A 26,410-nucleotide genomic window follows, 5' to 3' on the forward strand; every position below is an offset into this window, starting at 1 on the left:
TCTGATGGCTGACATAACTGGGAGCTTACTGGAAAAGTATGGCCTAGTTTGTAGCCCAGATTGAGGCCTTAAAGTTAAGTTATTATAGTTACAAAGTGGAATTTTCTCTAATGTAAGTTAGAAAAACAAGTTGAGCAATGAGTGAGTCATGCCAGGTGCAAAGAAAATAGGGAACTAGCTGTTCAAGAGAGGAGGGAGACTTTCCTGTGAGCAGCTGGTGTGAGAAAGGAAAGGCGTAGCAAGATAGAAGCTACTCATTAGCATGAGCCAATCAGTGACAACCATGACATTAGCATAGATCCAATCAGGTATATCTACTGTCATATTATCCATATCCTGAGGGCACCTATAAAAATCAGGGTATTTCCTGGTTTAAGTTAGAGAGACAAGGGTTGCCACTCTCTCTCCAAGGGGAACCAATGTGTCCAGCAGAATTAACAAATTACCTAATTGCTTTCCCTTGTAAAACCCCTAATTGGTAGAAGAAATTATAAAACATTAGCAAATAATTAACACCTGTTTGCAACTTATTATATTCCTATAAATAATTGATTGTACATGCCTGTTGTCAATCACTGATTTGACTTATACCTTAGCAAATAAACTCCTCATTCCAAATGATGATTTGTGGGCTTCACTTAATGATGAAAGGATGTAAGTATAAATGCATTGTATAACTTGTAATCTAAATCTCCCTTAGAGGCAATAACTCCTTGATTACCCCAGTACTAGTGTTATTTAGAGAGGGAGTCAAAGGTCACTCAAGCCTTCTTGGGGGGGCTCGGGACCCCTAAATTCTCAACACTTTGAAAATTAGTCTATATTTATATGTGTTTGTTTATTGGGATTTATTAACCACATTTATGAACCGATTCACCCAATGTGGTGAAATACTTTGTGCTATTCTTTGATGATGAGTCTTACTGCCACATCCAGAAGCACTCAAAAACAGAAATGAGCAACATTTGACATGCTGTCATACTGACCTCACTGGTTGTTGCCGCCCTCTCTTCCTCTAAGACTCGCAGCCGGGTCTCTTGCTGCTGAACTCTTAACTGAAGCTCAGCATTGGCTTGCACCAGTGAAGTCTCCTTATTTCGAAAGTTTTTAAGGTGCCCTTGCAACTCCTCAATATTCTGATCCTGAAGTTTCCTACGCAATATACAAGGAAAATGACACCATCAAAATTTACTGATAATCTCTCCCGATATGATTTTAGCATTTTAAACTTCCATACATCTTATGGTATTTCTGTAGTGGCCTAGTGGTTAGGGTGGTGGACTTTGGTCCTGGGGAACTGAGTTCAATTCCCACTTCAGGCACAGGCAGCTCCTTGTGACTCTGGGCAAGTCACTTAACCCTCCGTTGCCCCATGTAAGCCGCACTGAGCCTGCCATGAGTGGGAAAGCGCGGGGTTCAAATGTAACAAAAAAAAATGCAAAACAAAGTTACTTTCATGTCCAATTACTCTGCACAATCTTGAAATGGATGTGCAGTGTGTTCAAAATGAAATCCCCTTGTGTACTTTCATTGCCCCAACCTGTTCCCACCCCTCTACGTGGGTAAAAGATAATACTCTGAACAGAATGTGTACTTTTAACCCCGCTGAAGAGAAAACATTCAAAACCTGTTTTTCCAATCTTGATTATTATCCTAAGAAGGCTATACATGTAAAGGGAAAGGGGATGGGATTTGATATACTGCCTTTCTGTGGTTACAATCAAAGCGGTTTACATATTATATACAGGTACTTATTTTGTACCTGGAGCAATGGAGGGTTAAGGGATTTGTGGGACAGTGGGACTCAAACCCAGTTTCCCTGATTCTCAGACCAGTGCATTAACCATTAGGCTACTCCTAGTGATAAATGGCTTTTTGTGTTTTGCTGTTATTGTATGACTGAAGATTACAAATATTTGAAAGATCAATAAGGATCAGTTAGATCTTTTTTTATTATTATTACCAACTCTAAACATACTAATAAAATGGAGTATGGAGAAATTAGATCTTAACTGCTAATGTTCTTTCCTTTAGTCCCTCCAGACCAATCCAGATATTTGGGTATATGCACTCCTACCAGCAGATAAAGACTAAGAACTAATGACTTGAAAGTGATCCCACAAATGTCCTGTGCAGCCCAGAGTATTTCCGTACCAAACCAGATTATTACACTACCCTTACCCTTCAACTAGGGCCCTAATTGCAACAGACAACCAAAACAGTAAGAATGAAAAAGCGGACAAAATAAGATGGGGAACAGTCCTGAGGTAGAATGCTCCTTGTTCCCACACAACTATTCTCTTCATGCCCCTACTCTTCCAAAGTGCCCTTTCCAACCTCTGGTCTCCTAACTGCGGGGTCCCGCAGGGATCTCCCTTCTCACCTATCCTGTTCAATCTCTTTATGTAATCCCTTGCCTCAATACACCTGGGACTTAATGAACTACTGTTATCCTATGTGGATGACATCCTGCTTCTCTTACCACTGGCAGCATCAAACATAGATCCAACTCAGTCTGTAGCGAATGATATGACTACTTAAACTGAACACGCAAAAAAACCAAGGTCCTGTGGTTCCAAAATCAGGGCGTTGAGGTCCCATCATCAATAACTTTGACCAGTTATGGAAGAAAACACTATTCAAAATGAGACGGCTTCTTCTAGTCAGATCATTCTTCGACCAAAAAGCCTTTACACTACTAATCCAAATGTTAGTCCTACCTCACTTGGATTACTGTTGATGGTTATTTCTTGGCATTAAGTGTCAACACCAGAAAAAGCTGCAAATCATACAGAACACAGCTGCTAGACTAATATACATATTGAACAGATATAATAGTGTTTCAACTCATCTAAACAAACTGCACTGGCTTCCCATAACAGAAAGACTCAGGTTCAAAGCTCCTTGTTTAGTTTTTCAAATCTTACAGGGCTTCACCTCTGAACTGCTAAGACCGCTTCGCTATGTCTGGTCCAGTCTAACAGACAAACAAAAACTGATGCTAGCATCACAGTTTCAAAAGACGATTAGAAATCAGAAGATTTTCAGCTCTCTATTCCCCGTTCTTGGAGTCTAAATATGGAACTCTCTACCTATTCCCATCAGAACAGAAAACAGCTACCTCAGCTCCAGGAAGAGGCTAAAACCTTTCTCTTCCCAAAGACTGCTTCATAAACAATCCATCATGACTTCTATCTCCTAGTATCATCCATCATCCTCTCCTTAATGTTTTTAGTCTACTGCATTAATCCAACAGTATCTAATGTTTCTCAAACCTCATACTAACATTTTTTGCTTTTGTCTCACCTAGAATGTAAACTGTACCAATCCCTGGAAAGAGGATATTACTGGTATACAAGAACTGATTTGAATTGAATTATGTGATCCAATGCTGATAGCAGGGTGGGTTATGGATGGGTCTGGAGGGATTAAAGGAAAGACAATTAGCAGGTAATATCTAATTTCTCCTTCCATAGCATCCCTCCAGACCAATCCAGAAGTGTGGCACGTACCAAAGCAGCAACTCCTATGAACAGGAAGTTGTCTATCCTGCAGTCAACACCCTTGATCTGCATCCTGATGCACTTTGACATCTAGACAATAGAGTCTTACAAAGGAATGTAACATAACCATATAGACACCCTGCAAATAGCTTGAAGAGGAATCAGGCTGCACTCTACCTGGTCTCTAGTTAAATGAGCCTTCAACTCCTAACCTCCCCTCCCCTAAAGATATATGCTGAAACAATGGTATCCTTAATCCAATATGCTAATCTGACCTTTGAGGCTACCTCCCCTTTCCTCAAAGAGGACAAACAAACAATCCAAATAGCAAAATTCCTCCGTTCTTTAAAGATAACCATGCAATGCTCTCCAAACACCCAGAAAATGCAACCTCTTATGCTCCTTACTACCCATCCTTTTCCCCAAGACCAGGAGTGAAATACACTGAGTCACATGGATGGCCGACACCATCTTTGAAAGAAAGGATGCTTCCAAACAAAGCACTACACTTTTCTTCGAAAATGACAAAGCCTGTAACTCTGAAATCCTACAAGCAAAGCAAATGGCCACCAGAAAAACAACCTTCAACTTTACATCCTTCAAAGATGCCAGTTTCTGTGACTCAAAAGGGGCTGGACCAAGACCAACCAAGACCAAATTTAAATCCCAAGGAGGAACTACTGGGCATCTTGGAGGCCTCAACAACTTAACGCTTCACAAAATAACATCCTGATGGGAAGCCAACGGTTTACCCTCAACAAGACCACAAAAACAAGCCAACACAGAAACCTGTACTTTAAGAGAGGCCAAGGTAAGCCCTTTATCCAAAACATCCTGCAAAAACTCCAAGATGTCCACCACCATTGACTGCAAAGGAGTCACTTCCTGTTCAAGACACCAATTTTCAAAGATACGCCACACACTCACATACAATAATGAAATTGACCTCCTTCTTGTGACTAATAAGGTAGCAATTACCATGCTAGAACATTCTTGTTTCACAACCTGGCACTCTCAAGAGCCAAGCCATAAGACAATATAGATCCAGATCCTACATCTGCAGTGACCTCTGCCTCAGCAGACCCTCCATGGAGGGAGATCAGAGCAGAGCCCCCACCACCAACTGCACCAAGTCCCCATACTATGGTCTCCTCAGCCAATCCAGAGTCTCCAAGACTACCGGTCCCTGTGGGCTTCTATTCTCTGAATGACTGTCCACTAGTAGCCACAGCGTAAACAAAAACGGAATCACTCTGGGTCTTGAGAGCATTCCAGACTGCTTGCAACTCTAGGAGACTGATAGGATACCTCTGTTCCTGCGAGGACCAGGAACCCTGTGTATGGAGGCCGTTGAGGTGTGCTCCCTACACAGTCATTGAAGCATTTGTGAAGTGGATGGGGTTGGAATGGGAGGCCTCAGATTACATTGTGCGACACTATCCATCACTGAAGAGAGTGGCAGAGTCCTGGAGTCACCTGGATAAGGGCAGAAAGATGCCCCATGGCCGAAGTCCATTGCGAGGAGAGCATCCATTGAAGAATTTGAAAGTGAAAGTGAGCCAATGGTATCACATGAACTGTTGAGGCCATGTGACCGAGGAGGCAGAGCAGCTGATGTGCAGATATACGAGTCACCTGGGATACCCGAGTGGCAAGATGTATTATATAGTTTGCCCTTTGCTGAGGCAGGAATGCTCAACCTGAAGTAGTGTGGAGAAGAGCCCCTATGAACTCCAAAGTCTGTACTGACTGAAGAAGTGATTTGGGGTAGCTGACTACAAATCCGAGGAGTTCTAGGAACTGTATTGTTGACTGCATGGAATTGGCAGCTGATTTACAATACAAAAACAAAGCATGCTGCTGGAGAAAGAAAAGAGAAAGATGTCAATGAGTAGGAGGGTAAGCAAGGGTGAAAAGATGGGTCTTCAAAGCTCTTCTGAAAGTACGGTAAGATGGTACAGAGCAGAGGGCAGGGGAGAGGGAGTTCCATGAACAAAACCTGGAAAGGATATACTTTCTGGAGGCAATTTTCTCCTCTGATGTGGTGGAGAAGATCAGACGGAATGCCATAAAACTCCTCATCTGAGAAGTCCTGTAGGTCATAATCTGTCTTCCCAGGAGAGGTCCGAGTCGGACTCTGCAAAGTACTGCTCATGAGAAGTATGTGGGAGAGAGTGCCGACTTGTACATCGATTATGCATCGAACTGCATCGAGCTTATGAGCTTCCGATGTTGAGAATGCTCCTCTGCCAAAGATACATGCGTTGGTCAGGTATGAGCTGCTCCCTACGTTCGATGTCGAGCTGGTGTACAGGACCTCTCCCATGATGTCTCTCTGATGTATCCACAGACTGGGCTGTAGAGACTACAACTGTAGTAACCCTGAGAGCTCTTGCTTGAGAATAGCCCGAATTTCCACATGCAGTGTAGGCATCGGTTGAGAAGCCAGTGTGGATGCAGCCCGAGATGTAGCCTGTGCAAATGTAGGAGATCTAGAAGACCTTGAAAGTTCTCTATGTGAAATGATCTGTAAAGAAGGAGAGCGGTCACAGTGGCATGGATGCTTCCTGTGCATCGATGCAGGGGAGGTGTTGGAAGAGTATCTAGAGGGAGAGCGATGGCAATGCTTCTTAGGCTTTTTGCTCTGCAGGTCCCTTGATGCTCGAAATAACGATGAGTATGCAGAGTCCTGGCGTGAGCGTGGCATCAAGTCCGATGCAGCACTCAACATAGATGCCAATGTAGGTTCTGCGTCTTTCACCTAATCTCATGCCAGGTTCGATACGGATGCCGAAGTCGATGCAGAACCAAAAAGCTTTTGACACTGGATTCTGCAGGCTTAAATGGACTTCTTCTGCATACACTGACAGAGGTTACAGTGAATAGCCCAGTGTTCCGGACCTAGGCACTGAACACACCAGTTATGGGGGTCTTTGCCTGAAACAGTCCTATTACATTACACTTATATACCGCTAGAACTACAAAGTTCATAGTGGTTTACAAAACAAAAGATCAAGACACTACTTGAGAATTACACATAAAATTGAAAAGGAGACAAAAAGTATATATACGTAGTCTAAACAAACTTACTAAAAAGCAGGGTCTTTAAAGTGCTTTCTAAAAAAGTACTGTACTATTACACCGAGCACACTTTTTGAAGTCACTTAGCACCCTCGATGACATGGAGGGAAAAATGGTCAATGCAAAGTCAAAAGGCTTAATGGTCTGGGGAGCTCGAGTAATCGGGTACCCGAGAACGGTCGAATGCTCCCGGGTAGACAGAAAGCCTCAAGAGGCCCCTCGAGCCGAAAAATAAAAGGGAAGGCACCAAAAGGCAAAAAAAAGGTTGACACGCTGAGATTGAAAACACAACCTCTCTGCTCTGCGGAAACCGTTAGTCTGCCCGTCCCATGCTCGCGTGTTAGGCGGGAAGGCACCCACATGTGTGAGGTGGGTGGACAGCCTTAAGTGTGGCAGTGTCAGTACTAGACTCCTTCGCATGACATCATTCATTTGCAAAAATATTATGCCTGCTTGTCCTTGGAGAAAAAAAAGTTATCTGGTGCTAATATTTTATTTTAGTATATTATTGTTTTATTTCTCTTTTTTAAAGCGTGGCCAACCTGGCACACTCACTGCCAAACCAATGAAGTAGGACTGCACAGTAACTCACTTACCACTGATGGGAGACTAAGAAATACTGGAGGGGTCAGGGTTGCACAGGACCTTATACAGTGCCATAAGTCTTATTTTATTTTTGTTACATTTGTACCCCGCACTTTCCCATTCAAGGCAGGCTCTATGAGGCAGGCAATGGAGGGTTAAGTGACTTGCCCAGAGTCACAAGGAGCTGCCTGTGCCGGGAATTGAACTCAGTTCCTCAGTTCCCCAGGACCAAAGTCCACCACCCTAACCACTAGGCCACTCCTGGTAGGAATGTGTATACCCACTCGTTGGGAATGGTCTGGAGCAGATAAGGAATGAGGCCTTAAAAAAGTGCCAGTGCTGTGAGACAGCTGGGTCACTGATGCAGGAGACTCCTAGCCAACAGGGCAAGAAGAGTGTAAGAATGTCACACAGGTGAAAGGCATCATTCAGGTCTTTGATTTTAGACAAGATTTCCCCTTCAGTCCTCAAGATAAAGTGAGCTGCTCAGGCACACTGCCTCTGTGGGAAAGAAGGGCAGTTTTAAAAAATGAGGGATGTGGGTAAGGCTTCTTACAAAATGTTCAAGTACTCAACAGGTCAAAAACCTGTAAACATTCTGCACCTCCAATTACCATAAATTTCACAGGAGAATGGATCAAACTCAGGTTTCTTAATTTGGCTCTGCCAGCCAGCCTGGTAGAGAACTTGGGTTCAATCTCCAAATTAGGTCTTCTACTCCCCAGCTCAGCGGGGTATGGAAATGCTGCTGAAGCAGACGTTACCACACCTAAAGGTAGAATCACACTCACCATGCACCACCACCACCTACTGGCCAGATTAAGGACCGCTGATTACATGGCTCATGGCTGATGACTGTATCTACTGACTGGACAAAAAGAGAGGAAGAAACATCCCCAAGTAGTTGCAAATGAAGATTTGTGGTGGCATAGCACAATAAAGGTTGTTTTTAAGTGGCTTTGAAGCCTACGCACCCTGCCAAAAAATGAAAAGCCACATAGGCCAAAAATAAAAATGTAACCTCACAGAAGGTAGAATGAGAGCGCTTTACCGTTCCCATTGCCCTGCTTCCAGCTGCTGCCTTAACTTGGACTCATGCTCTCTTAGAGTCTTTGCTTCTTCTTCAAGGTGCTTTTTCCCTAGAACGTGTGTGTCAGACAAGCACAGCTGATGCCGCAATTCTTTCAGTTGTTGCTGTAGATCCAGAACCTAAAGAAGAAAATAGTTTTATATCATTGAAATGTGGAGCTTCCTACATCATTAGATTTTGATCCTCATGTCGTATTTTAGCAGTGTGATGGCAGTACAAGCAACAGAGATCAGCCAAACATTTAGTCTCAATTACAGACAATTCTATATATTTGGTGCTCTACTATAGCAGTAGAAAAGCTACAGAACCACCAAAATCCACAATAAAGTATTAAAAATGATCACAAATGGTGAAATTTAGTCTTATCTCCATTCTTTCAGTCCTGCTATACTAATCCGAACAAGTGGGTTGTGTCCCTTTCCTGCCAGCACATGGAGGTAGATATACTGATTTTTCCACTGGGTATGGGTACAGGGACAGTTGGTGCCTTTTGGAATTCTCCCCTGCCAAAGCAGAGTAAGGTCCAATGTACCACACCCATGCACCATAGAAATTTAATGCATTATCTATATATATCATTAGAGAGAAAGCAGAAAATTAAATGCCTCCCTTAAAACCAAAGTCTTCTAGGGCAGGACTCAAGGAAAGGAACTAAACAGGTATGACTAAATTTCACCTTCCTTATATCTCTGCTATAGCAATCTGAACAAGTGGGTTGTGTCCCTTTCCTGCCAGCACATGGAGGTAGATATACTGATTTTTCCACTGGGTATGGGTACAGGGACAGTTGGTGCTTTTTGGAATTGTCCCCTGCCAAAGCAGAGTAAGGTCCAATGTACCACACCAATGCACCATAGAAATTTAATGCATTATCTACATATATCATTAGAGAGAAAGCAGAAAATTAAATGCGTCCCTTAAAACCAAAGTCTTCTAGGGCAGGACTCAAGGAAAGGAACTAAACAGGTATGACTAAATTTCACCTTCCTTATATCTCTGCTATAGCAATCTGAACAAGTGTAATGTACCCAAGCATGTATCAAAATGCCTTTTTACTCCTGTGGGTGTCAGGTAATGTGAATCAGTCTTCACAGTGCTGCGCATAGTGTACTCTTCAGTTAAGTAGTCGCTGTTTTGTCGTACTACCTAAATTTTGAAGTTTGTTTATGGCTCATGGTGTATTTTTTGTTTGTTTGTTTTCAAAAGTAAGATTAAACTAGGCCAGTGAGGCAAATAATTGATGAAGCTTCTAGAGCTCGGATCTGAAATAGTTGTGCATTATAAGAGAATCCTTTAGCTCATTATATCATAACATGTGATGCCCGATGTTCAATATTGGAAGTTTATTAATGGATAGAGCAAAACAAATGAAGATTAAAATGAACTAGACATATTGATTTTGTGTGAATTACAGGGTTTTTTTTTTTTTGCTGTGGTTATCACGTTACTACTCCTATTTCTTCTCATAGAAACCCAAATAGTAGCAACATTCCATACTACCGATCCTGAGGCAAGCAGTGGCTTTCCCCTATGTCCATCTCAATAACAGACTATAAACTTTTCCTCTAGGGACTTGTCCAAACGTTTTTTAAACCCAGATAGGCTAACAGCTGTTACCGCATCCTCTGGCAACAAGTTCCAGAGCTTAACTATTCATTGATTGAAAAAAATATTTCCTCCTATTTGTTTTAAAAATATTTCCACATAACTTCATTGAGTGTCCCCTAATTTTTTGTACTAAAAATCAATTCACTTCTACTCCACCACCACTCAGGATTTTGTAGTCCTCAATAATATCTCCCCTCAGCCGTCTCTTTTCCAAGTTGAAGCCCTAATCTCTTTAGCCTTTCCCCACACGCACGCTCCTGCCCTCAGCAGCGTCAACTTTAAAATGGCAGCCACAACTCTAGCAGATACTGTCCTACGTTTTTCGTAAAATGTTAAAAAACTTATTTAAAAAATACTTGATTGATAATTGTTACCGATAAATATGAATTTAAGCCACTTTGGACCACTAATGGAATTAAACGGACTATAAATGCTTGAGATTAGATTAGTGGAAGAGACAAGGGAGAAGTGTTCTGAAAACTTTCTGCATGAGCTGAAGGAACCTGGTCCAGGAGAGAAGTAAGACGTCTGCTGTCACATAATACCTGAGCAGTACTCCTGGCACCCACCTGGGGTAGGTGCAGTACTCCTGGCACCTACCCAGCACTGTCCAGGCCCGCCTGCACTTATGCTTACACTGGCATAACCTCCACCGACCACTGGGTCCTGCCTGCCTCTGGGCGAGTCTCCCATCCCAGTGGTTTCTAGGGACACTGGGAGCTGCAATTCTGTGGCCCAACAGTTCTGAGAACACAAACTGCCAGGATTCTTAGTCAGTCCAGGAGAACAGAGCTAACAAACTAACAGTAGAACAGTGAATAGTAAAAATTTCAAACAGCCAACAGGAACAGGTAAAATAACAAGGATTTAATGTTAAATCTAACTGAACACTTTTTACTACTTAAGTAGTAAGTGGGGAGGTAAGGAAAAGAAGCTGCTCACAGGAATGGAACAGGGTCTCAGTGCAGAGGTCTACTCCCTCCACACTCCCAACTGAGACTGGGGAGTTCTAGCACATTCTGGGCTACGTCTTTGGCTTCAGGGCTAATCAGGGAACAGAGCATTAGCATTGAGGATGTTTGGCCAATGACACTGCAGGTTACTTTTGTCCTCTGGGGTTTTCCTCTTTTCTTTGGGGGGTAGGGGAGGTAAGCTACAAAGAAAACTAACCTCTGCTACAGCTATAATGCAGAGGTCAGACACCACCTGCTGGCAAATTAAGGGAAAGGTCATAGGACAGCATTACAAACCACAAAGCATAGAAGTCTCCAGTTATGCCACATCTGCTACTTGAGGAGAGGATTGGAAGTTTCCAGGCTCTAAGCAATTTAGTAGGAGTTGTGTAATTTCCCCTACAACTTGACTCTGTTTTTGGGTACTGACTGGTGGAGCAGAATCTGATTAAGAAAGTGTTACAAAACAGTGGGTTTGTAAGAATGTCAACTGTATTACTTCTTGAAGTATATTTCTCTAGTTTGGCCAGCAGGTGGTGTATGTTTTAAGTTTAAAGCTGTTAAAGAGAAATGACTGTTCCTTCTTTAGTTTAACACAAAGAGAATGTAACCTGCTGTGAAGTGGCCAGCTACGTTTAAAAAAAAAAAAAAAAATGTTCTGGGCTCTGATTGGCCCAGGAGCTCAAATTCAGTCTGGAAATACTGGATTTTTGTTCACCAGTTTCAGTTTGGAAGTAGACAAAGCAAGACCTCTTTACTGAGACCCTGTGAACAATTATATTCTGTAACCTGTGAGTCTATATTCCCTGTACTTCCCAGGTAGTGATAAAATGTTTAGTTTTATAATTGATTGTTATTCAGTTACCTGTTATTTGCCTGTTATTTATGTTTTTTAGTTCACTGTTCAATATTTTTTATGACAATACATTTTTTTTAGTTTGTTGACTCTGCTTGTCTGGACTGACTAAGAATCCTGGTGGTTTGTGTGTTGGGTCTGCGAGTGCTTTCTAGGAACTATGGGACCACTGGGAGTGTGGCCCCAGTAACCTAGAAATCACTGGGGATAAATTGAGAGCAGGAGACTTGCCCAGAAGCAGTTAGGACCCAGGTGCAGGTGGACTTGAGCTGTGCTGGGGACAGACCCGCTAAGTGGCCGCAGGGTTAGCCCCAGGCGAATAGCTAGGCATTTCGTGACGGAAAGGCTTTGATTTTTTGTGGATTTTTTTTCTTTTGCTCCTTTTAGAGGCTGTGTGTGTGTGTGTGCCTGGCCATTTAAGCAAAACTGAAGAGGGAGCTGCCAGATGAGCAGACTCCTTTGCAAGGGGTGAAGGGAGTGGAGAAGGCGCAGCTACTGTTCTTTACTAGGTTTCCAATGTTACGGACCTTTCCTGTTTCTGGTAAGGAGGACTATGGTTCTGTTACTGAGCCTGTATAGTCCTTGGTCCGGACAGAAAGTTCATTTGCTCTAATGGATACCCTGCAGATATCCCTAAGGAGAAGAGATTTTGTCAGTGCTCTGCAGGTCCCTGAGATTGGGCTGGTGGGGAGTGTCTCTCAGCCATTTCATAACTTTTGGTTTTATTTTTCCTTTTTCTGTTTAATTTACTATTGCAAGTGAGCAGAGCAGCCCATCTGCCAATCTGGATCGGACAACACGGGATGACATCACCAACCTGTGGCTTGTTCTTGGAAAACAGACTAAGTGGGACTACCATTCAGAATTGTTATTTTTCTATTAGTCCAAATTATTAGTAACTAAGCCTCATTACATAAAATGGGACCTGTGCTAAAATAGCACTAGTTAGTGGTAAAAACACACACCTTAAAAGTAGGCCCATGTTAGTGTGAAGTATTTTAGTCTCTGGTAACCAAAGCCGATATTGTGATGTCATCATAATGCCTCATTTCACCAGTGCCTAAGAGTGATGTCACAATGGCTTGATTCCCCTATACTTTGCTCACTTTTATCACATACTAGTAAAAAGGCCCGTTTCTGACACAAATGAAACGGGTGCTAGCAAGGATTTCCTCAGAGTGTGTATGTTTGAGAGAGTGTGTGTGAGAGTGACTGTGTAAGAGAGAGAGAGTGAATGTGCGAGTGTGTGTGTGTGACAGAGAGCGAGTGAGACTGGGTGCGAGTGTGTCTGTGAGAGAGAGTGTGTGTGTGTGAGCATGAGACTGTGTGCCAGGGCCCCCCTCCCTCCCAGTTCCAGGGTCGTCCCCCCCCTCCCTCCGAGTTCCAGGGTTGTTGTCAACCTCCCTTCCTGCCTCCGAGTTCCAGGGTCGTCCCCTCCCTCCCTGCCTCCGAGTTCCAGGGTCGTCCCCTCCCTGCCTCCCTCCGAGTTTCAGGGTTCCCTCCCTCCCCTGCATTATGCTCTCTCCCCTGCATTCATCCATATGCAGGCAACATCCTCTGTGCCCTGTCCCCTCCATCCATCCATGTGCAGCATCTCTCCCCTGCCCCCTCCACCTCCCTCCGAGTTCCAGGCCCCCCTCCGAGTTCCAGTGTCCCCCTCCCTCTGTCCCTCCCTCCCAGTTCCAGGGTCTCATGGAACTGGGAGAGAGGGGGGACGGAGAATGTTGGAGGAGTGACGTCAGCAGGTGGTTACAATCCCAGTGACACACATTGGAATGTTGGAGGAGCAAATTATTATATTAGATAGTAGTGGCATTTCTTTTTTCTTTAATTAGGGGGAGGGGAAGTTATCAATATGGTTACTGTTAAGAGGTATTATTTTACTGGTAAACCTAGTAATTAGTAACTAGGTCTCACTGCATAAAATGGAACCGGTACTAAAACAGCACCAGCTAATAGTAATATAACCCATCTTACGGTCACTCACATTGATAAGTTCTTCCCTGGTGTTGGTGGTGTTTGCCGTAAGTACATAACAAGATCTTAGATTTGAAGGGGTCTGGAGAATCAAGTGAAACAATCAGATTTGGTGTGGCATGATCTCCTGCGCTAGCTTTTCTCCTTTCAAAAGAACAGTTCTCTTGACCATTGTTCCAAGATAAACATGTTTCTACAAACCTTTCTGTCTGCGTCGTTGGCTCTAGAGACCTCGTGAGCAAGTTTCTCCTGCCAGCTACTCTGCAGTTTGGCGCTTTGGTTTTGCTTCAATACATCTAGTTCCAATTCCTTCACCTTTTGCTGACTCTGATCCAGTTCCGTTTCCAGATTTTTACAAATATTGCTCAGCTCAGACTGTTTTCCCTGAGCTTGCCTCAGATCAGCTTTCACCTAACATGAAAAGCAGAAAAGTAAAGTAAAATATTTATTCTCATGTTTGTTATCTGGGATAATGCTTTCAATGCTTATTTTCAGGAATTTTCCTGCTTCGTTCACCCTGTGTCAAGTTTTGCTCACTAGGATAAGATTACCTTTGTGATCTCTTGTTGAAGCAGGATATTGTGCTTCTTTAAGTCCAGGGTTTTTTCCCTCTCATAACGTAGTTCCTTCTCAGCTGAGCTACACAAATTCTGCACTCTGTGGAGATCCTGACGAAGTTGTCTCACGTCCTCCTGCTGTTGCTGCTGAAACAGAATCTCTCCAGAGCTATGCTGTAAGAAAAGCACAGCGATTTGCACAGATGGTAAAATTAGTCCTTACCTGATAATTTTCTTTCCATTAGTCTCAACGAACCAATCCAGAGACGAGTGGGTAATGTCCCTCCACCAGCAGGTGGAGATAGAACTTCAGAAGTTTACTATACATGGACATGTGCAGCCACCTTAACTTCAGTACTGTCGATACCAAAGCAGTGGAAGAAGAAAGAGTAAATCCAACAGGTAAGCCCTCTCCTGCCTCTATAAAGCACATGTAGGCTCCTCCTCAACTGCTACTGCGGGAGGAAAACATCTGAAGCAGAAACACGTAGCATGTTGTGTGGTTTTTGTTGGGGTTTTTTTTTTTGGCATCAAAAAGGAAGAAAGGAACCTGATGGAAATACGCAACCGATACCAACAAAGGGCGGGCCCTCTGGATTGATCTGTTGGGGACTAATGGGAAGAAAATTATCAGGTAAGGACTGATACCTTCCATAGTGTCCCACAGTGATCAATCCAGAGACAAATGCGATGTATCAAATCAGTCCACAACTAGGGCGGGACATCACTATCCCTGAAGACAGATACACTTCGGTCTGCTGGCCAACAGCAAACAAGAGATGCTGCTACAAACGCAGAGTGGTCCAGTGTAAACACAGCTAGAGGGAAAGAGGGAAGAGCAACCAACCCCTTGACAAGCTAAGAAGGTCAAGAAAATCCTGAAGGAGACCTGGCAACAGGGAAAGTACGCTCAATCCCACCTAGAACATAGCCCGAGGACAGAAGACCACTGACAAGCAGAGCTTGACCAGACCAACCCAGGAGAAACCATCTGCAGTCAAGCGAGCACAGCCATGTCCCAAACAAGGAATTACCAGGAGAATCCACCAACCACATGGAAAGACCCCCTCATGACACCTAGGCCCCTGCAAGAGAGGCATGCAGGGCCAGAATCAAACAATGGGCATGGTGCAAGGCAAGGGACCATGTCCAGCCTCAGCTGCGGAGTACAAGAACACGGTCTGCAAGGGAAGAATGAAGTCCAGTACTCACCGTGTCAGGAAAGCAGCTGGAGGTAGCACAGAGCACAAACCGGCACAACGGAGCTCCCGGCTTCAGACTTGACTTAAGAGGCACGAGATTTTGGGCCTGGCCGGAGAGCAACTTAAGAGCTTGGTCAAACTGGGCCAGGGAGGTAGGAAACAGTGAGTGGGAGAGGGACCTGGCCCCACCAGGTGTACCCCAATCAGACTGGAATCAAAAGCCCAGACCTCCAGCTCAACAGACTAGGAGCAAACACCATCCAGAGAGCTGCACAGGATAAGATAGAATACTGAAGTTAAATTGGCTGCACATGTCCACATATAGCTAATTTCTGAAGTTCTCTGTATCTCCACCTGCTGGTGGAGGGACATAACCCACTCATCTTTGGATTGATTTGTGCGATTCTATGGATACAAATGTGCAAAAGGTAAGGTGAGGTATTCCAGTTTTTCTTTTAATTCATAAAACACTGGTCCAGTCTTAGGGGCCGATGTAGAAAGCTAGCACAGATAGAAGTGGTGATTAGAATGATGTCTGTGCTCAATTTTCTGGGCGCCTAATGCAGAAAAGGTTTTGTACAAAAGCAAAACTTCACATTACACACCAGGTCATACCATATCAAAATCAAATGGTAACGAAGCTATTAGCTATTCTGCTCTGAGGCCTACTCGCTCCTGCCTCCTCACTGCCATCATCCAAAATGGCTGCATGAGACCTTACGCAATGCATCCTGGGACACACTATCTGAGGTCAGTCTGCCAAATAAGGCCATATTTTCTCTTATTTGCTAAAATGACATTGCCGCGTATGCCTTGTGGCGCTATAGAAATGATAAGTAGTAGTAGCCTTACTCTGAATGGTGCAGCCTGGGATGTACCACGCTGTGTTGGTCTGCAAAATAAGGGGATTTTTCTCTTATTTGGTGGACTCCACCCAGACTACCTGTTAAAGGTACACGAGTAAAGGGAGGTCCGGGAGGGTAGCGGGTGAGGTCTACTAGACCAGTGATTCCTAACCCAGTCTTCACAGCAAACTCAAGCCAGCCCGGTTTGCAGGATATCTTCAATAAATATGCATGTGCTTCCTCAGTATGCAAATCTCTCTAATGCATATTCATTATGGATATTCTGAAAAACCGACTGGTTTGAGTGTTCCAGGTATAGAGTCAAGAACCAGTATATTAGACTACCATGGATTCTGAGAGGTGTTTGGGGAGGGGATTAAAGGGTCATCTCTGAGGGGCTAGGGTTTTTTAGGAGTGTCTCCTAGAGCACTAGGGAATTTTTCTGTGGTGTTTGGGGGGGGGGGGGGGGGTCAGGGCATCAAGAAGGTCCACTAGACTACAGGAGATTTTTGTGAGTGGGGGTGGGAAGGGGACACAAACAAAGACAGCAGGCTATTTATGAAATTTCTTTTTTCTGTCAGTGGCCATTTTTTTTTTGTTACATTTGTACCCCGTGCTTTCCCACTCATGGCAGGCTCAATGCGGCGGGCAATGGAGGGTTAAGTGACTTGCCCAGTGTCACAAGGAGCTGCCTGTGCCGGGAATCGAACTCAGTTCCTCAGTTCCCCAGGACCAAAGTCCACCACCCTAACCACTAGGCCACTCCTCCACTCGCATATCGAAAAGAAGGTAGACATTCTGCTCTTCAAGAAGCAAACGGCTGTGTTCTACCACCAGTGTGTGCTGTTTTTTCTGACAGTGCACACTTTTTAATAGAGCAGTAATTTGCATACCATTAGTTTATTTTTACACATTAAATCTCATCTGCCACTAATTATCCTTAGCTGTGGAACACCTTTTTGTTTGGGAAACCCAAGCTCTGCTCCCCAACCTCACCTGAACTCCACCCCGAGCTCTGCTCCCAGCTCCGGCATCAACCCTTCCCTTACCTAACATCCCATAGTCCTCCCTCCGTCACAAACAGCATCTCTCTCCTTGCCTACCTCTTAACCACTCACTATGATGTCCACCATCTCTCTCCCTTTCTTCTCAACGCCCTCCCTTCTTTGTGGTGCTCAACACTCCCCCCCCCCACCCCGTGGTCTCCAATATTTCTCTTCTTCCCCAGCCTCCCCCTCCCCTGTATCTTTGTCCTTCCTTCCACATCCCTCATGAGGTTTGTATTACCTTCTCTCTCTTCACTGGGGTAGCAACACTCCAACCAACATTTATTTATTTATTTATATTCAGTACTCATATACAGCCTAGATCTAAGCGGTTTATAATTTTCTTTCAGATATTGGTACTGTCCCTAATGGGCTCACACCTAAAGCATCATGGCTGGCAGGTGTGAGGCATTGAGCATTTGTGGATGCCCTAGACCTGCTGGCTTTGCCCCTCTGAAACAGGAAGTTTGGAGGGGGCAGGAGCTGTCAGGTCTTGAACACGTGCAGATACTCAAGGCCCCATGTCCACCAGCCCCAATACTTCTGCTGTTATGCCAGTTGGAGCACTGCCACCCTGGGGAAGGAAGGTAAGAAAGGAAACAAAACCTGGAAGGGAAGAGGGGTGAAGAGAAGGAAAATTTTGGGGGTGTCATGGCACCCATAGCTCCCTCCCCCCATTCCAACACCTATGAAAAAAAGCTATGTTGTAATCGCTCCCAACCAGAGATAATATTCTTTGTACCAGTTTGACGATACTGTCAGTTCCAGCTCCAGAACTCTGTGAGCCCTGATGACGTTCTTCCTTCAGTTTTGCCATCTCCTCCTCCACACTGAGGAGCTGCAGTCTTGTGCAGCTGATCTCTTGTCTCAGCCGAGCATTTTCCTCCCTTACTGCTCGTTTTTCTCCGATGCATTCTTGTAGCTGTGCCACTACAATGTCTATTTTCCTTTTACTTTCTGAGAGCTCAGAACTAGAACAACAATCAACAAAACACAAGTAATGAAGAATTAGGATATTACTATTTGTTACATTTGTATCCCACATTTTCCCACCTTTTTGCAGGCTCAATGTGGCTTACATAGTACCGTAAACGGCGTTAGCCTGATTCCGGTTTGAACAATACAAGGTGAAATTGTGGTAGAATGGGTTACATGTATGGTAAATACAATTGGAGGAACTAGAGAGGGAGAGGAAGAGTTAGGATATGTCCATTACAGTCTTTGGTTTCGTTGTGTCGCAGGTATCCATGTTTTTTATGTTGGGTCGGTGGGGTATGCTTTTCTGAACAGGTCTGTCTTTAGTACTTTCTGGAAATTTGGGAGGTCGAGCGTAGTTTTTACTACTTTTGGTAGTGCATTCCATAGTTGTGTGCTTAAGTAGGAAAAGCTAGATGCATAAGTGGATTTGTATTTGAGTCCTTTGATGCTTGGGTAGTGGAGGTTTAGGTATGATCGTGCTGATTTTATGGTGTTTCTGGTTGGCAGGTCTGTCATGTACCCCGGTGCTTCGCCATAGATGATTTTGTGAACTGTCGTGCAGATTTTGAAAGCGATACGTTCCTTAATTGGAAGCCAGTGCAGTTTTTCTTGGAGTGGTTTGGCGCTGTCAAAACGCGTTTTTCCAAATATAAGCCTAGCTGCTGTGTTTTGGGCGGTCTGAAGTTTCTTTATAATTTGTTCTTTACATCCCGCATAGATTCCATTACAGTAGTCTGCGTGGCTTAGTACCATTGACTGTTTCAGGTTGCGAAATATTTCCCTTGGAAGAATTGTCTCACGCGTTTGAGTTTCCAAATTGAGAGAAACATTTTCTTTATGGTGGATTTAGCTTGGGTCTCTAGTGAGAAGTTTCGGTCAATTGTTACTCCAAGGATTTTCAGGCTGTCTGATATAGGGAGGGTGTATTCTGGGGTGTTAATGTTTGTGTGTTTGTATGTGTTGTATTGGGATGAGATAGTGTGTTTTTTCTATGTTGAGTTTTAGTTGCAATGCATTTGCCCATGAGTTCATGATGTCTAGGCTGAGCTTGATTTCATTGGTGATTTCTGTCAGATCATGTTTGTAGGGGATGTATAAAGTAACGTCATCAGCGTAGATAAATGGGTTAAGGCCTTGGAGGCTGTGGGACCATCATGAGGTTGAAAAGGAATGGTGATAGTGGTGATCCTTGCTGTACTCCGCAATCTGGTTTCCAGGGTGACAATATGTTTGTGCTTGATTTCACTTGGTATGTTCTGGTGGTTAAAAAAAACCCTTGATCCAACTGAGAGTGTTACCACCGATTCCGAAGTAATCTAAGAGTCTTAATAGTATGTTATGGTTAACCACATCAAACGCACTGGACATGTAAATTGGAGGAGGAGAATGCTTTTGCCTATGGCTATCTACTGCTTGAATTTAATTAGGAGAGTGAGTAGTACTGTTTCAGTGCTGTGTAGGGGTCGAAATCCTGATTGTGACTCATGTAGAATAGTGAATTTGTTCATGTAGTCATTGAGTTGTTTGGTCACCAGTCCTTCCATTAGTTTGACTGTTAATGGGATCGATGCCACTGGGCGGTAGTTAGTGATATCCTTTGTTTTATTTCTTGGTGTCTTTTGGTTTTGGGGTGAGCAGGATGTTGCCTTTATCTTTAGGAAAAATACCCTGTTGAAGCATGGTTTAAGTTTAAATGGGATGGGATATAATTTAAATTATGAAAACTGAACACAAGACCAAAATTCTTCAGAGAACATGTAGAATACTTCCAGATAAAAAGTTAAGCAGGGATAATTTTCAAAATCGTTTTGACGAGTAAAGTGTACTTTACAAATAGAAAGAGGCTATTTGAAAACTGTGGGTAAAAGCAACATGTTTTTCCACCTTTATTTGAACCAATTACAGGCATTTTGACGGACACAGGATTAGGGTGGGGATTACAACAATGTGTGTACCTTTGCTCAAGCATGGAATAGGCAATTTCATGCTCTTTCTAAGCCATGTTTTTATCTTCTGCAGAAGCAGCGATAACAGGAATTGTCAAATATGAAGGGAATTTATCTGGGTCAATCCCCCAACCCTCACACAACACGGCTAGAAGTGGGCAGGTTTGGGCAGGGAAGGAATACACATGCAAGGGTTTATTTTTCAAATTCTCGTGTGTATGTTAACATGCTTACTCTGTGTCTGCTTCAAAGATCCCACTTAAAATCAGCCCCAATATACTATTAACATTCATTGGAAACCTATCTTTAAAATATAAAGAATTAACAAAATGATTTAAAAAAAAAAGAAAGAAAGACCATGGTAAAATCAGAGTATGACAGCCTCATTTTTTTTTTTTAAGTACCTTAAATTCTCTCCTCCTTTCTGCAGGCTTTGGATTGTGTCCTGCAAAGAGCTGGCTTTAGTTGTAAGATTCTCAATCTCCCTCTCTTTTGGAAACCAAAGCTTTTCTGTTTCCTTATCAATATTTCTTTCTTCTGTTCCGTGTGTATTTAAAATGTCAAATCCTTCAGTGAACTTGAATATCTGCAGTATCAAAACTGTGAACAATTAGATTCTTTAATAGGCACAGTTTGTAAGTCATCTTTTACTGTATAAAGATAGACAGGTTTGGCAATTATGAATTTGGAATGTATGCTATGGAAATATGGATTAGATTATCAATAGACTGACTTAAGCAGGACTGTGAAGGGTTAGCACAGTGCCACAGAATTTTCCAAATGGGGGATCAGAACACCACAGCCAACACATCCGACACTTTCCTAGGACACTTAATTTTGCTCTTTCAAGTACATCTTAGATTTTCTCACGGTGAAGTCTCACCTCGTTTTCTAGTAGACCACTGTCCCATTGATGCTTTTCAATGATTGTGCTTGGGAAACATTCTTCTTTGGCTGTTTCATCAAGATTTGTTACTTCAAGTTGAAGCCGTCCAGGTTCGAACTTTGACTTCTGCAATTCCCGTTGAAACAAAAAAGCAATTGTTAACAAAACTTCTCTCTCTGTAGCTACCCTACAATTGTCGGGTTTAAAGCCATTACTCCCGTCCATTCCTCTGTACTCAGATACTGTCCCCATCACACTGCTATAGTTTCCTTTTTCGGCTTTCACCCCTTCTTCCATATTTGTACATTCTGCATTTTTATACCAAAAATAGTAAAGAGATATGGACCAAATGATTCATCCAGTATGCATGTCTTCAATAGTTTTCTCCTTTTTGTTGACTGTAAAAATTCTCATACTTAAATCCACACCACCATTCCATCAGCTCTTTTATCAGACCTCACTCATACCACTGCTCTCTTTGACCCGAACAGGTTTAAATTACCAGAGACAGCCAAGGCAATCTGCCGCCTAAGGCGAGAGATGAGATGCAGCCTCCCCCCCCCCCCCCCCCCAAGTCCAGCGTCTCTCTGGTCACACACTCTCTCTCTCTCCCCCCTTCCCCAAATCTACCTTCTTTTCTTGTTTTCCAAAAGGCAACGGCGGCAACGATTCCCTTAGGCTGCCCTGCTGCCAGCACCGGCCTCTTCTCTCTACCATGGCTCACTCTGAGGAAAAAGGAAGCTATGTCAGAGAGGTGGGCCGCAGTATCTCTACTGCCAGCGTCGGTATGGCAGCCTATGGGAATCACTGCCGCCACTGCCTTTTAGAAAACAAGAAAAGAAGGTAGAATCGGGGAAGGGGGTTGAGGAAGGAAGAGGGGGGGGGGGGGGGATGCCAGACCACAGCTAGTGTAGGGGATGCTGCTCAAGGTCCCAGCCTCACTTGCATTAATGGTAGGGCCGCCACTGTAGACTACATTACAGTGCTCAACCCAAGCACCTCTTCTGGCGTGCTCTTACTATCTGGTTTTCCTCTTTGGTTCTTACAACTCCCGTACTTAACCCAAGTCCACTATCATTGCTTACCACCAAGATAATGTAAGACTCAAAATACCTATCAAAAATAGTTATATTTTATTTACATCCAAGCAAACATTCTCTTTACACTTTAAAACTGTATATACAGTAGTGCATTTTCTGTTGGTTTGTTTTATGATTAACAGTTAGTTATACAAAAAAAATAACCAGATATCACTAGTAAAGTAAAGACGCAGTGCAACCCTGATCTGGCTGCTCGTAAATAATCTTTAACATAGTAACATAGTAGATGACGGCAGAAAAAGACCTGCACGGTCCATCCAGTCTGCCCAACAAGACAACTCATGTGTGCTACTTTTGTGTATACCCTACTTTGATTTGTACCTGTGCTCTTCAGGGCACAGACCATATAAGTCTGCCCAGCACTAGCCCCGCCTCCCAACCACCGGCTCTGGCATAGACCGTATAAGTCTGCCCAGCACTATCCCCGCCTCCCACCACCGGCTCTGGCACAGACCGTATAAGTCTGCCCAGCGCTATCCCTGCCTCCCAACCTCCAGTCCCGCCTCCCACCACTGGCTCTGGCACAGACCGTATAAGTCTGCCCCGCACTATCCCCGCCTCCCAACCTCCAGCCCCGCCTCCCACTACCGGCTCTGCTATCCAATCTCGGTTAAGCTCGGTTTAACTTCTGTAAAAAAAAAATAAATTCTCTACAGACAAGCGGGGAGATACAGGCAAACTTCTCAAGTGACAGAGCTCTCTCTTTGACTTGTTTGAGTCGGTGTGGGTGTTCCTGCATTCCCTAATCAGTCTTCTTCATTCACAGCTGAGCTCCTCACCCCCAGATGGCCAGAAACCCTGTTTCTACACCCCCTCCCCCAATGTGGCCAGCGTCTCCCTAACCCCTCCCTAACTGCTCCACTGGGACCAGTAACCAGCCTCACCCTTCCAGGTCCAATGACAGCATCTCCTCCCTTACTTCCCTGTATCTTGCTGCCACTATTGCCCTATCTCTTCCTGGTTACTCCAAAGGTACTCATTGCCAGCGCTCAAGCACTGTTCTCCTCCCAATATATTTCCTGTCAGGGGGAGAGAAGGATGCAGCAGCTTCAGCACAGACTTCTGATAGATCCGACGCTGGCGCTGAGTACTTGTGGAGCAGCCAGGAAAGGTAGGGCAGCAGGGGAAAAGGAAGGGGGTGAAAAAAAATGAAACTGCACTACTGCTGTAGTGGCTGCGCCCACCCCAATGTTGCTGCCCTAGGCAGATGTCTAATCCGCCTAACGGCACACTCAGGGCAACCTTACCAAGAGCTGCCCATTCCAGATGCCATAAAACATTCTGATGAGGAGAAATGAGTGAGGAATCCAACAGTACAAATATAGAAAGAAACAACTGAATTTGCAGACCAAGACAAATGTTTTCTGACTCCAACAAGCTTGACTACATTCTCTCTCTCATACTCTCCATCTGAGACTTGGCTTTTCCCTGAAGACTCTTGCTTTGGTTGCCGCCCTGTGTCATAGAGGTTACCTTTTCTCCCATAAACCTTGCCAGTTGGCTGCGGTGGTGTTGTTGGGCTGCTACTCCCACTTTGTACAGTAGGCCCAGGTCTTGACACAAGTCCATGAAATATGACCCATAGAGCCCAATGCAGTGTAGCTCCTCCAGCAAGTAGGCGAGAAGCCCGGAAGCATATAGTGCAGCCTGAATTGAGTGAGATACCAACGGTATACAACTTAGAATTTTCTTTAACAGAAACAGCCAAAGAAGATTTCAATAAGCCTTTTTCTATGGGTTTTTCGTTCATCTTCACCAAGAGTTATACCAAGTTCATGCTCCTAACTAGCTCTATGAAGGGTATAAAAGGGAGAACGGGAACCAAAATACTTAAAGGCAAATGATAAGACCCTTAGTACCCCCAGTCTCTTTGCAAAGATCCTCCAAGAAGAATTCTTCTCTTACTATATGTGGGCAAATAGTAGGGGCTGACAAAATACGTTTCAACTAGGTATTGGTATATACATCAGAAGAAGGAAGCATATAATCCTCTCATAGAAAGGAAAATGATAACAACTGGTCCTCATCAAAAAATTGGCCCCAAGTAGTGAGACCCAGGGAAGCCCATCATGAAAAGACAGCACCACCCACCCCAGAGGAAACAAGGGATTATGAATAATCGGAGTCTCATGTTTAAAAAATAGGGAATCCCAATAATAAAAGGTAGTCAATATAGTTAGTGGCAAATCAGTTGACAAGTGTCAAAATTTACAAGGAAGCCAAAGATCTTAACTTCCGAGAGCCCACTATGGATTGCTCAATGTAAACCCAGAGTTTGTGAGGGCACCCCTGGAAACACTCAAGAGCAGCTTGTGCCTGGGCCACACGATAATACCAAAATAGGTTAGGGACCACCAATCCCCCTTTCCATTTGTCCTTATAGAGAAAGAAGATTGGAAGTCCAAGGCCTTTTATTATGCCAAATAAAACGAATCAAGTGATCCTGAAGTCCAGAAAGGAAGGATCTCTGGAGTTGGACTGGAAGAACTCTGAATAAATACATCAAACAAGTTAAGAAGTTCACTTTTACAGTGGCAATTCTACCAAACCAAGCTCTGTGCATTCTACCGCTCCAAGTCCCTGGTCAACTCAGGCACTAAAGTTGAACAGTTAGATGTAAAAAGAGCATCAATGTTTTTGGTCAACTGAACAGATAACGAACACTATTAGAGGCCCATTTAATGGAAAAAGAAGGGTGGAGAGTAGACAAGGTGGACAGATCCAGGCCAACAGTTTTCCAACAGTTTTGGACAAGTTCACCTTAAAGCCAGAAACCTCTGAGTAGGTCAAGATCTCCATCAAAAGGTTAGGTATGGATATCAAAGGTCGTGTGAAGCACAAGAGATCATCATCCGCAAACAATGTTATTTTGTAGTGGATGGGTATGGGATGGGATGGGATTTGATATATCGACTTTCTGTGGTTACAAAGTGGTTTATATATTATATACAAGTACTTATTTTGTACCTGGGGCAAGGAGAAATTAGATCTTACCTGCTAATTTGCTTTCCTTTAGTCCCTCCGGACCGGACCAGGATTGGACTGATGGGTTGTGCTCGCCTACCAGCAGGTGGAGACTGAGAAAAAACTCTGACTCTAGAGAGCCAATAGGAGCCCTGGCCATGTGACCTTAGCCTCAGTATTTGAATAACAAAGCAGGAAAGAAAGAAAGACCTTCTGTGCCGTATGGAATCCTAGCAGCCACAAATTCCTCGGCAAAGCCAAGTACTAGAGCTCACCAGCAACTCTCACCAGAGAAGTGGTATGGCCCCTTATGCATTAGAGCTCACCAGCAACTCTCACCAGAGAAGTGGTATGGCCCCTTATGTATTAGAGCTCACCCGCAACTCTCCGCAGAGAAGTGGTATGGCTCATTTGTATTATAGCTCACCAGCAACTCTCACCAGAGAAGTGGTATGGCTCACTCGTATTATAGCCGACCAGCAATTCTCACCAGAGAAGAGGTATGGCTCACTTGTATCATAGCTCACCAGCAACTCCCACCAGAGAAGTGGTATGGCTCACTCGTATTATAGCCGACCAGTAATTCTCACCAGAGAAGAGGTATGGCTCACTTGTATCATAGCTCACCAGCAAGGTATGGCTCACTCGTATTATAGCTGACCAGCAATTCTCACCAGAGAAGAGGTATGGCTCACTTGTATCATAGCTCCCCAGCAACTCCCACCAGAAGAGAGGTATGGCTCACTTGTATTATAGATCACCAGCAATTCCCACCAGAGAAGTGGTATGGCCCTTTAAAGCTGTACAGATATCTACCAAGATACATATAAACATATACATATACCAGGAACGGAGCCCACCAGCAACTTCGACCAGAGAAGTGACATGGCTCACTTAAAATTCTATCTACACAGTGACATGGCTCACTTAAAATTCTATCTACACACGCTTCTGGCTTAATTGCTTGTTTGTGGTGGTTGTTATTTTTTATTTATTCATTTTTTATTGATTTATTGATTTATTTATTTTTATATTCCGTTGAAAAGATGACGAAAATGGGAGGGGCCTGGTCCGGTCCGGAGGGACTAAAGGAAAGCAAATTAGCAGGTAAGATCTAATTTCTCCTTCCTTAGCGTCCCTCCGGACCGGACCAGGATTGGACTGATGGGAAGTACCAAAGCAGTAATCTTACGGGAGGGACAGACATTGAGAACGCGGTAGAGTCCCTTAAAA

At 43.8% G+C, this 26,410-nt stretch overlaps 1 protein-coding gene across 8 annotated transcripts in view; it reads right to left on the reverse strand.

Annotated features, from left to right (window-relative positions):
• CCDC30 (coiled-coil domain containing 30) overlaps positions 1–26,410 on the reverse strand; it is a 115,274-nt gene that overhangs the window by 24,149 nt on the left and 64,715 nt on the right. For all 8 annotated transcript variants that reach the window (XM_030185572.1, XM_030185568.1, XM_030185570.1 and 5 more), the window contains 7 exons: positions 21,111–21,239; positions 20,632–20,813; positions 18,046–18,274; positions 14,205–14,384; positions 13,855–14,064; positions 8,221–8,378; positions 987–1,152 (listed from right to left, as the gene is read on the reverse strand). In XM_030185572.1, coding sequence (XP_030041432.1) covers positions 987–1,152; positions 8,221–8,378; positions 13,855–14,064; positions 14,205–14,384; positions 18,046–18,274; positions 20,632–20,813; positions 21,111–21,239 — 1,254 coding nt within the window. The remainder of the gene's footprint in view (positions 1–986; positions 1,153–8,220; positions 8,379–13,854; positions 14,065–14,204; positions 14,385–18,045; positions 18,275–20,631; positions 20,814–21,110; positions 21,240–26,410) is intronic.

Source organism: Microcaecilia unicolor, chromosome 13 (assembly GCF_901765095.1).
Source record: "Microcaecilia unicolor chromosome 13, aMicUni1.1, whole genome shotgun sequence".
Taxonomy (NCBI): Eukaryota; Metazoa; Chordata; class Amphibia; order Gymnophiona; family Siphonopidae; genus Microcaecilia; species Microcaecilia unicolor.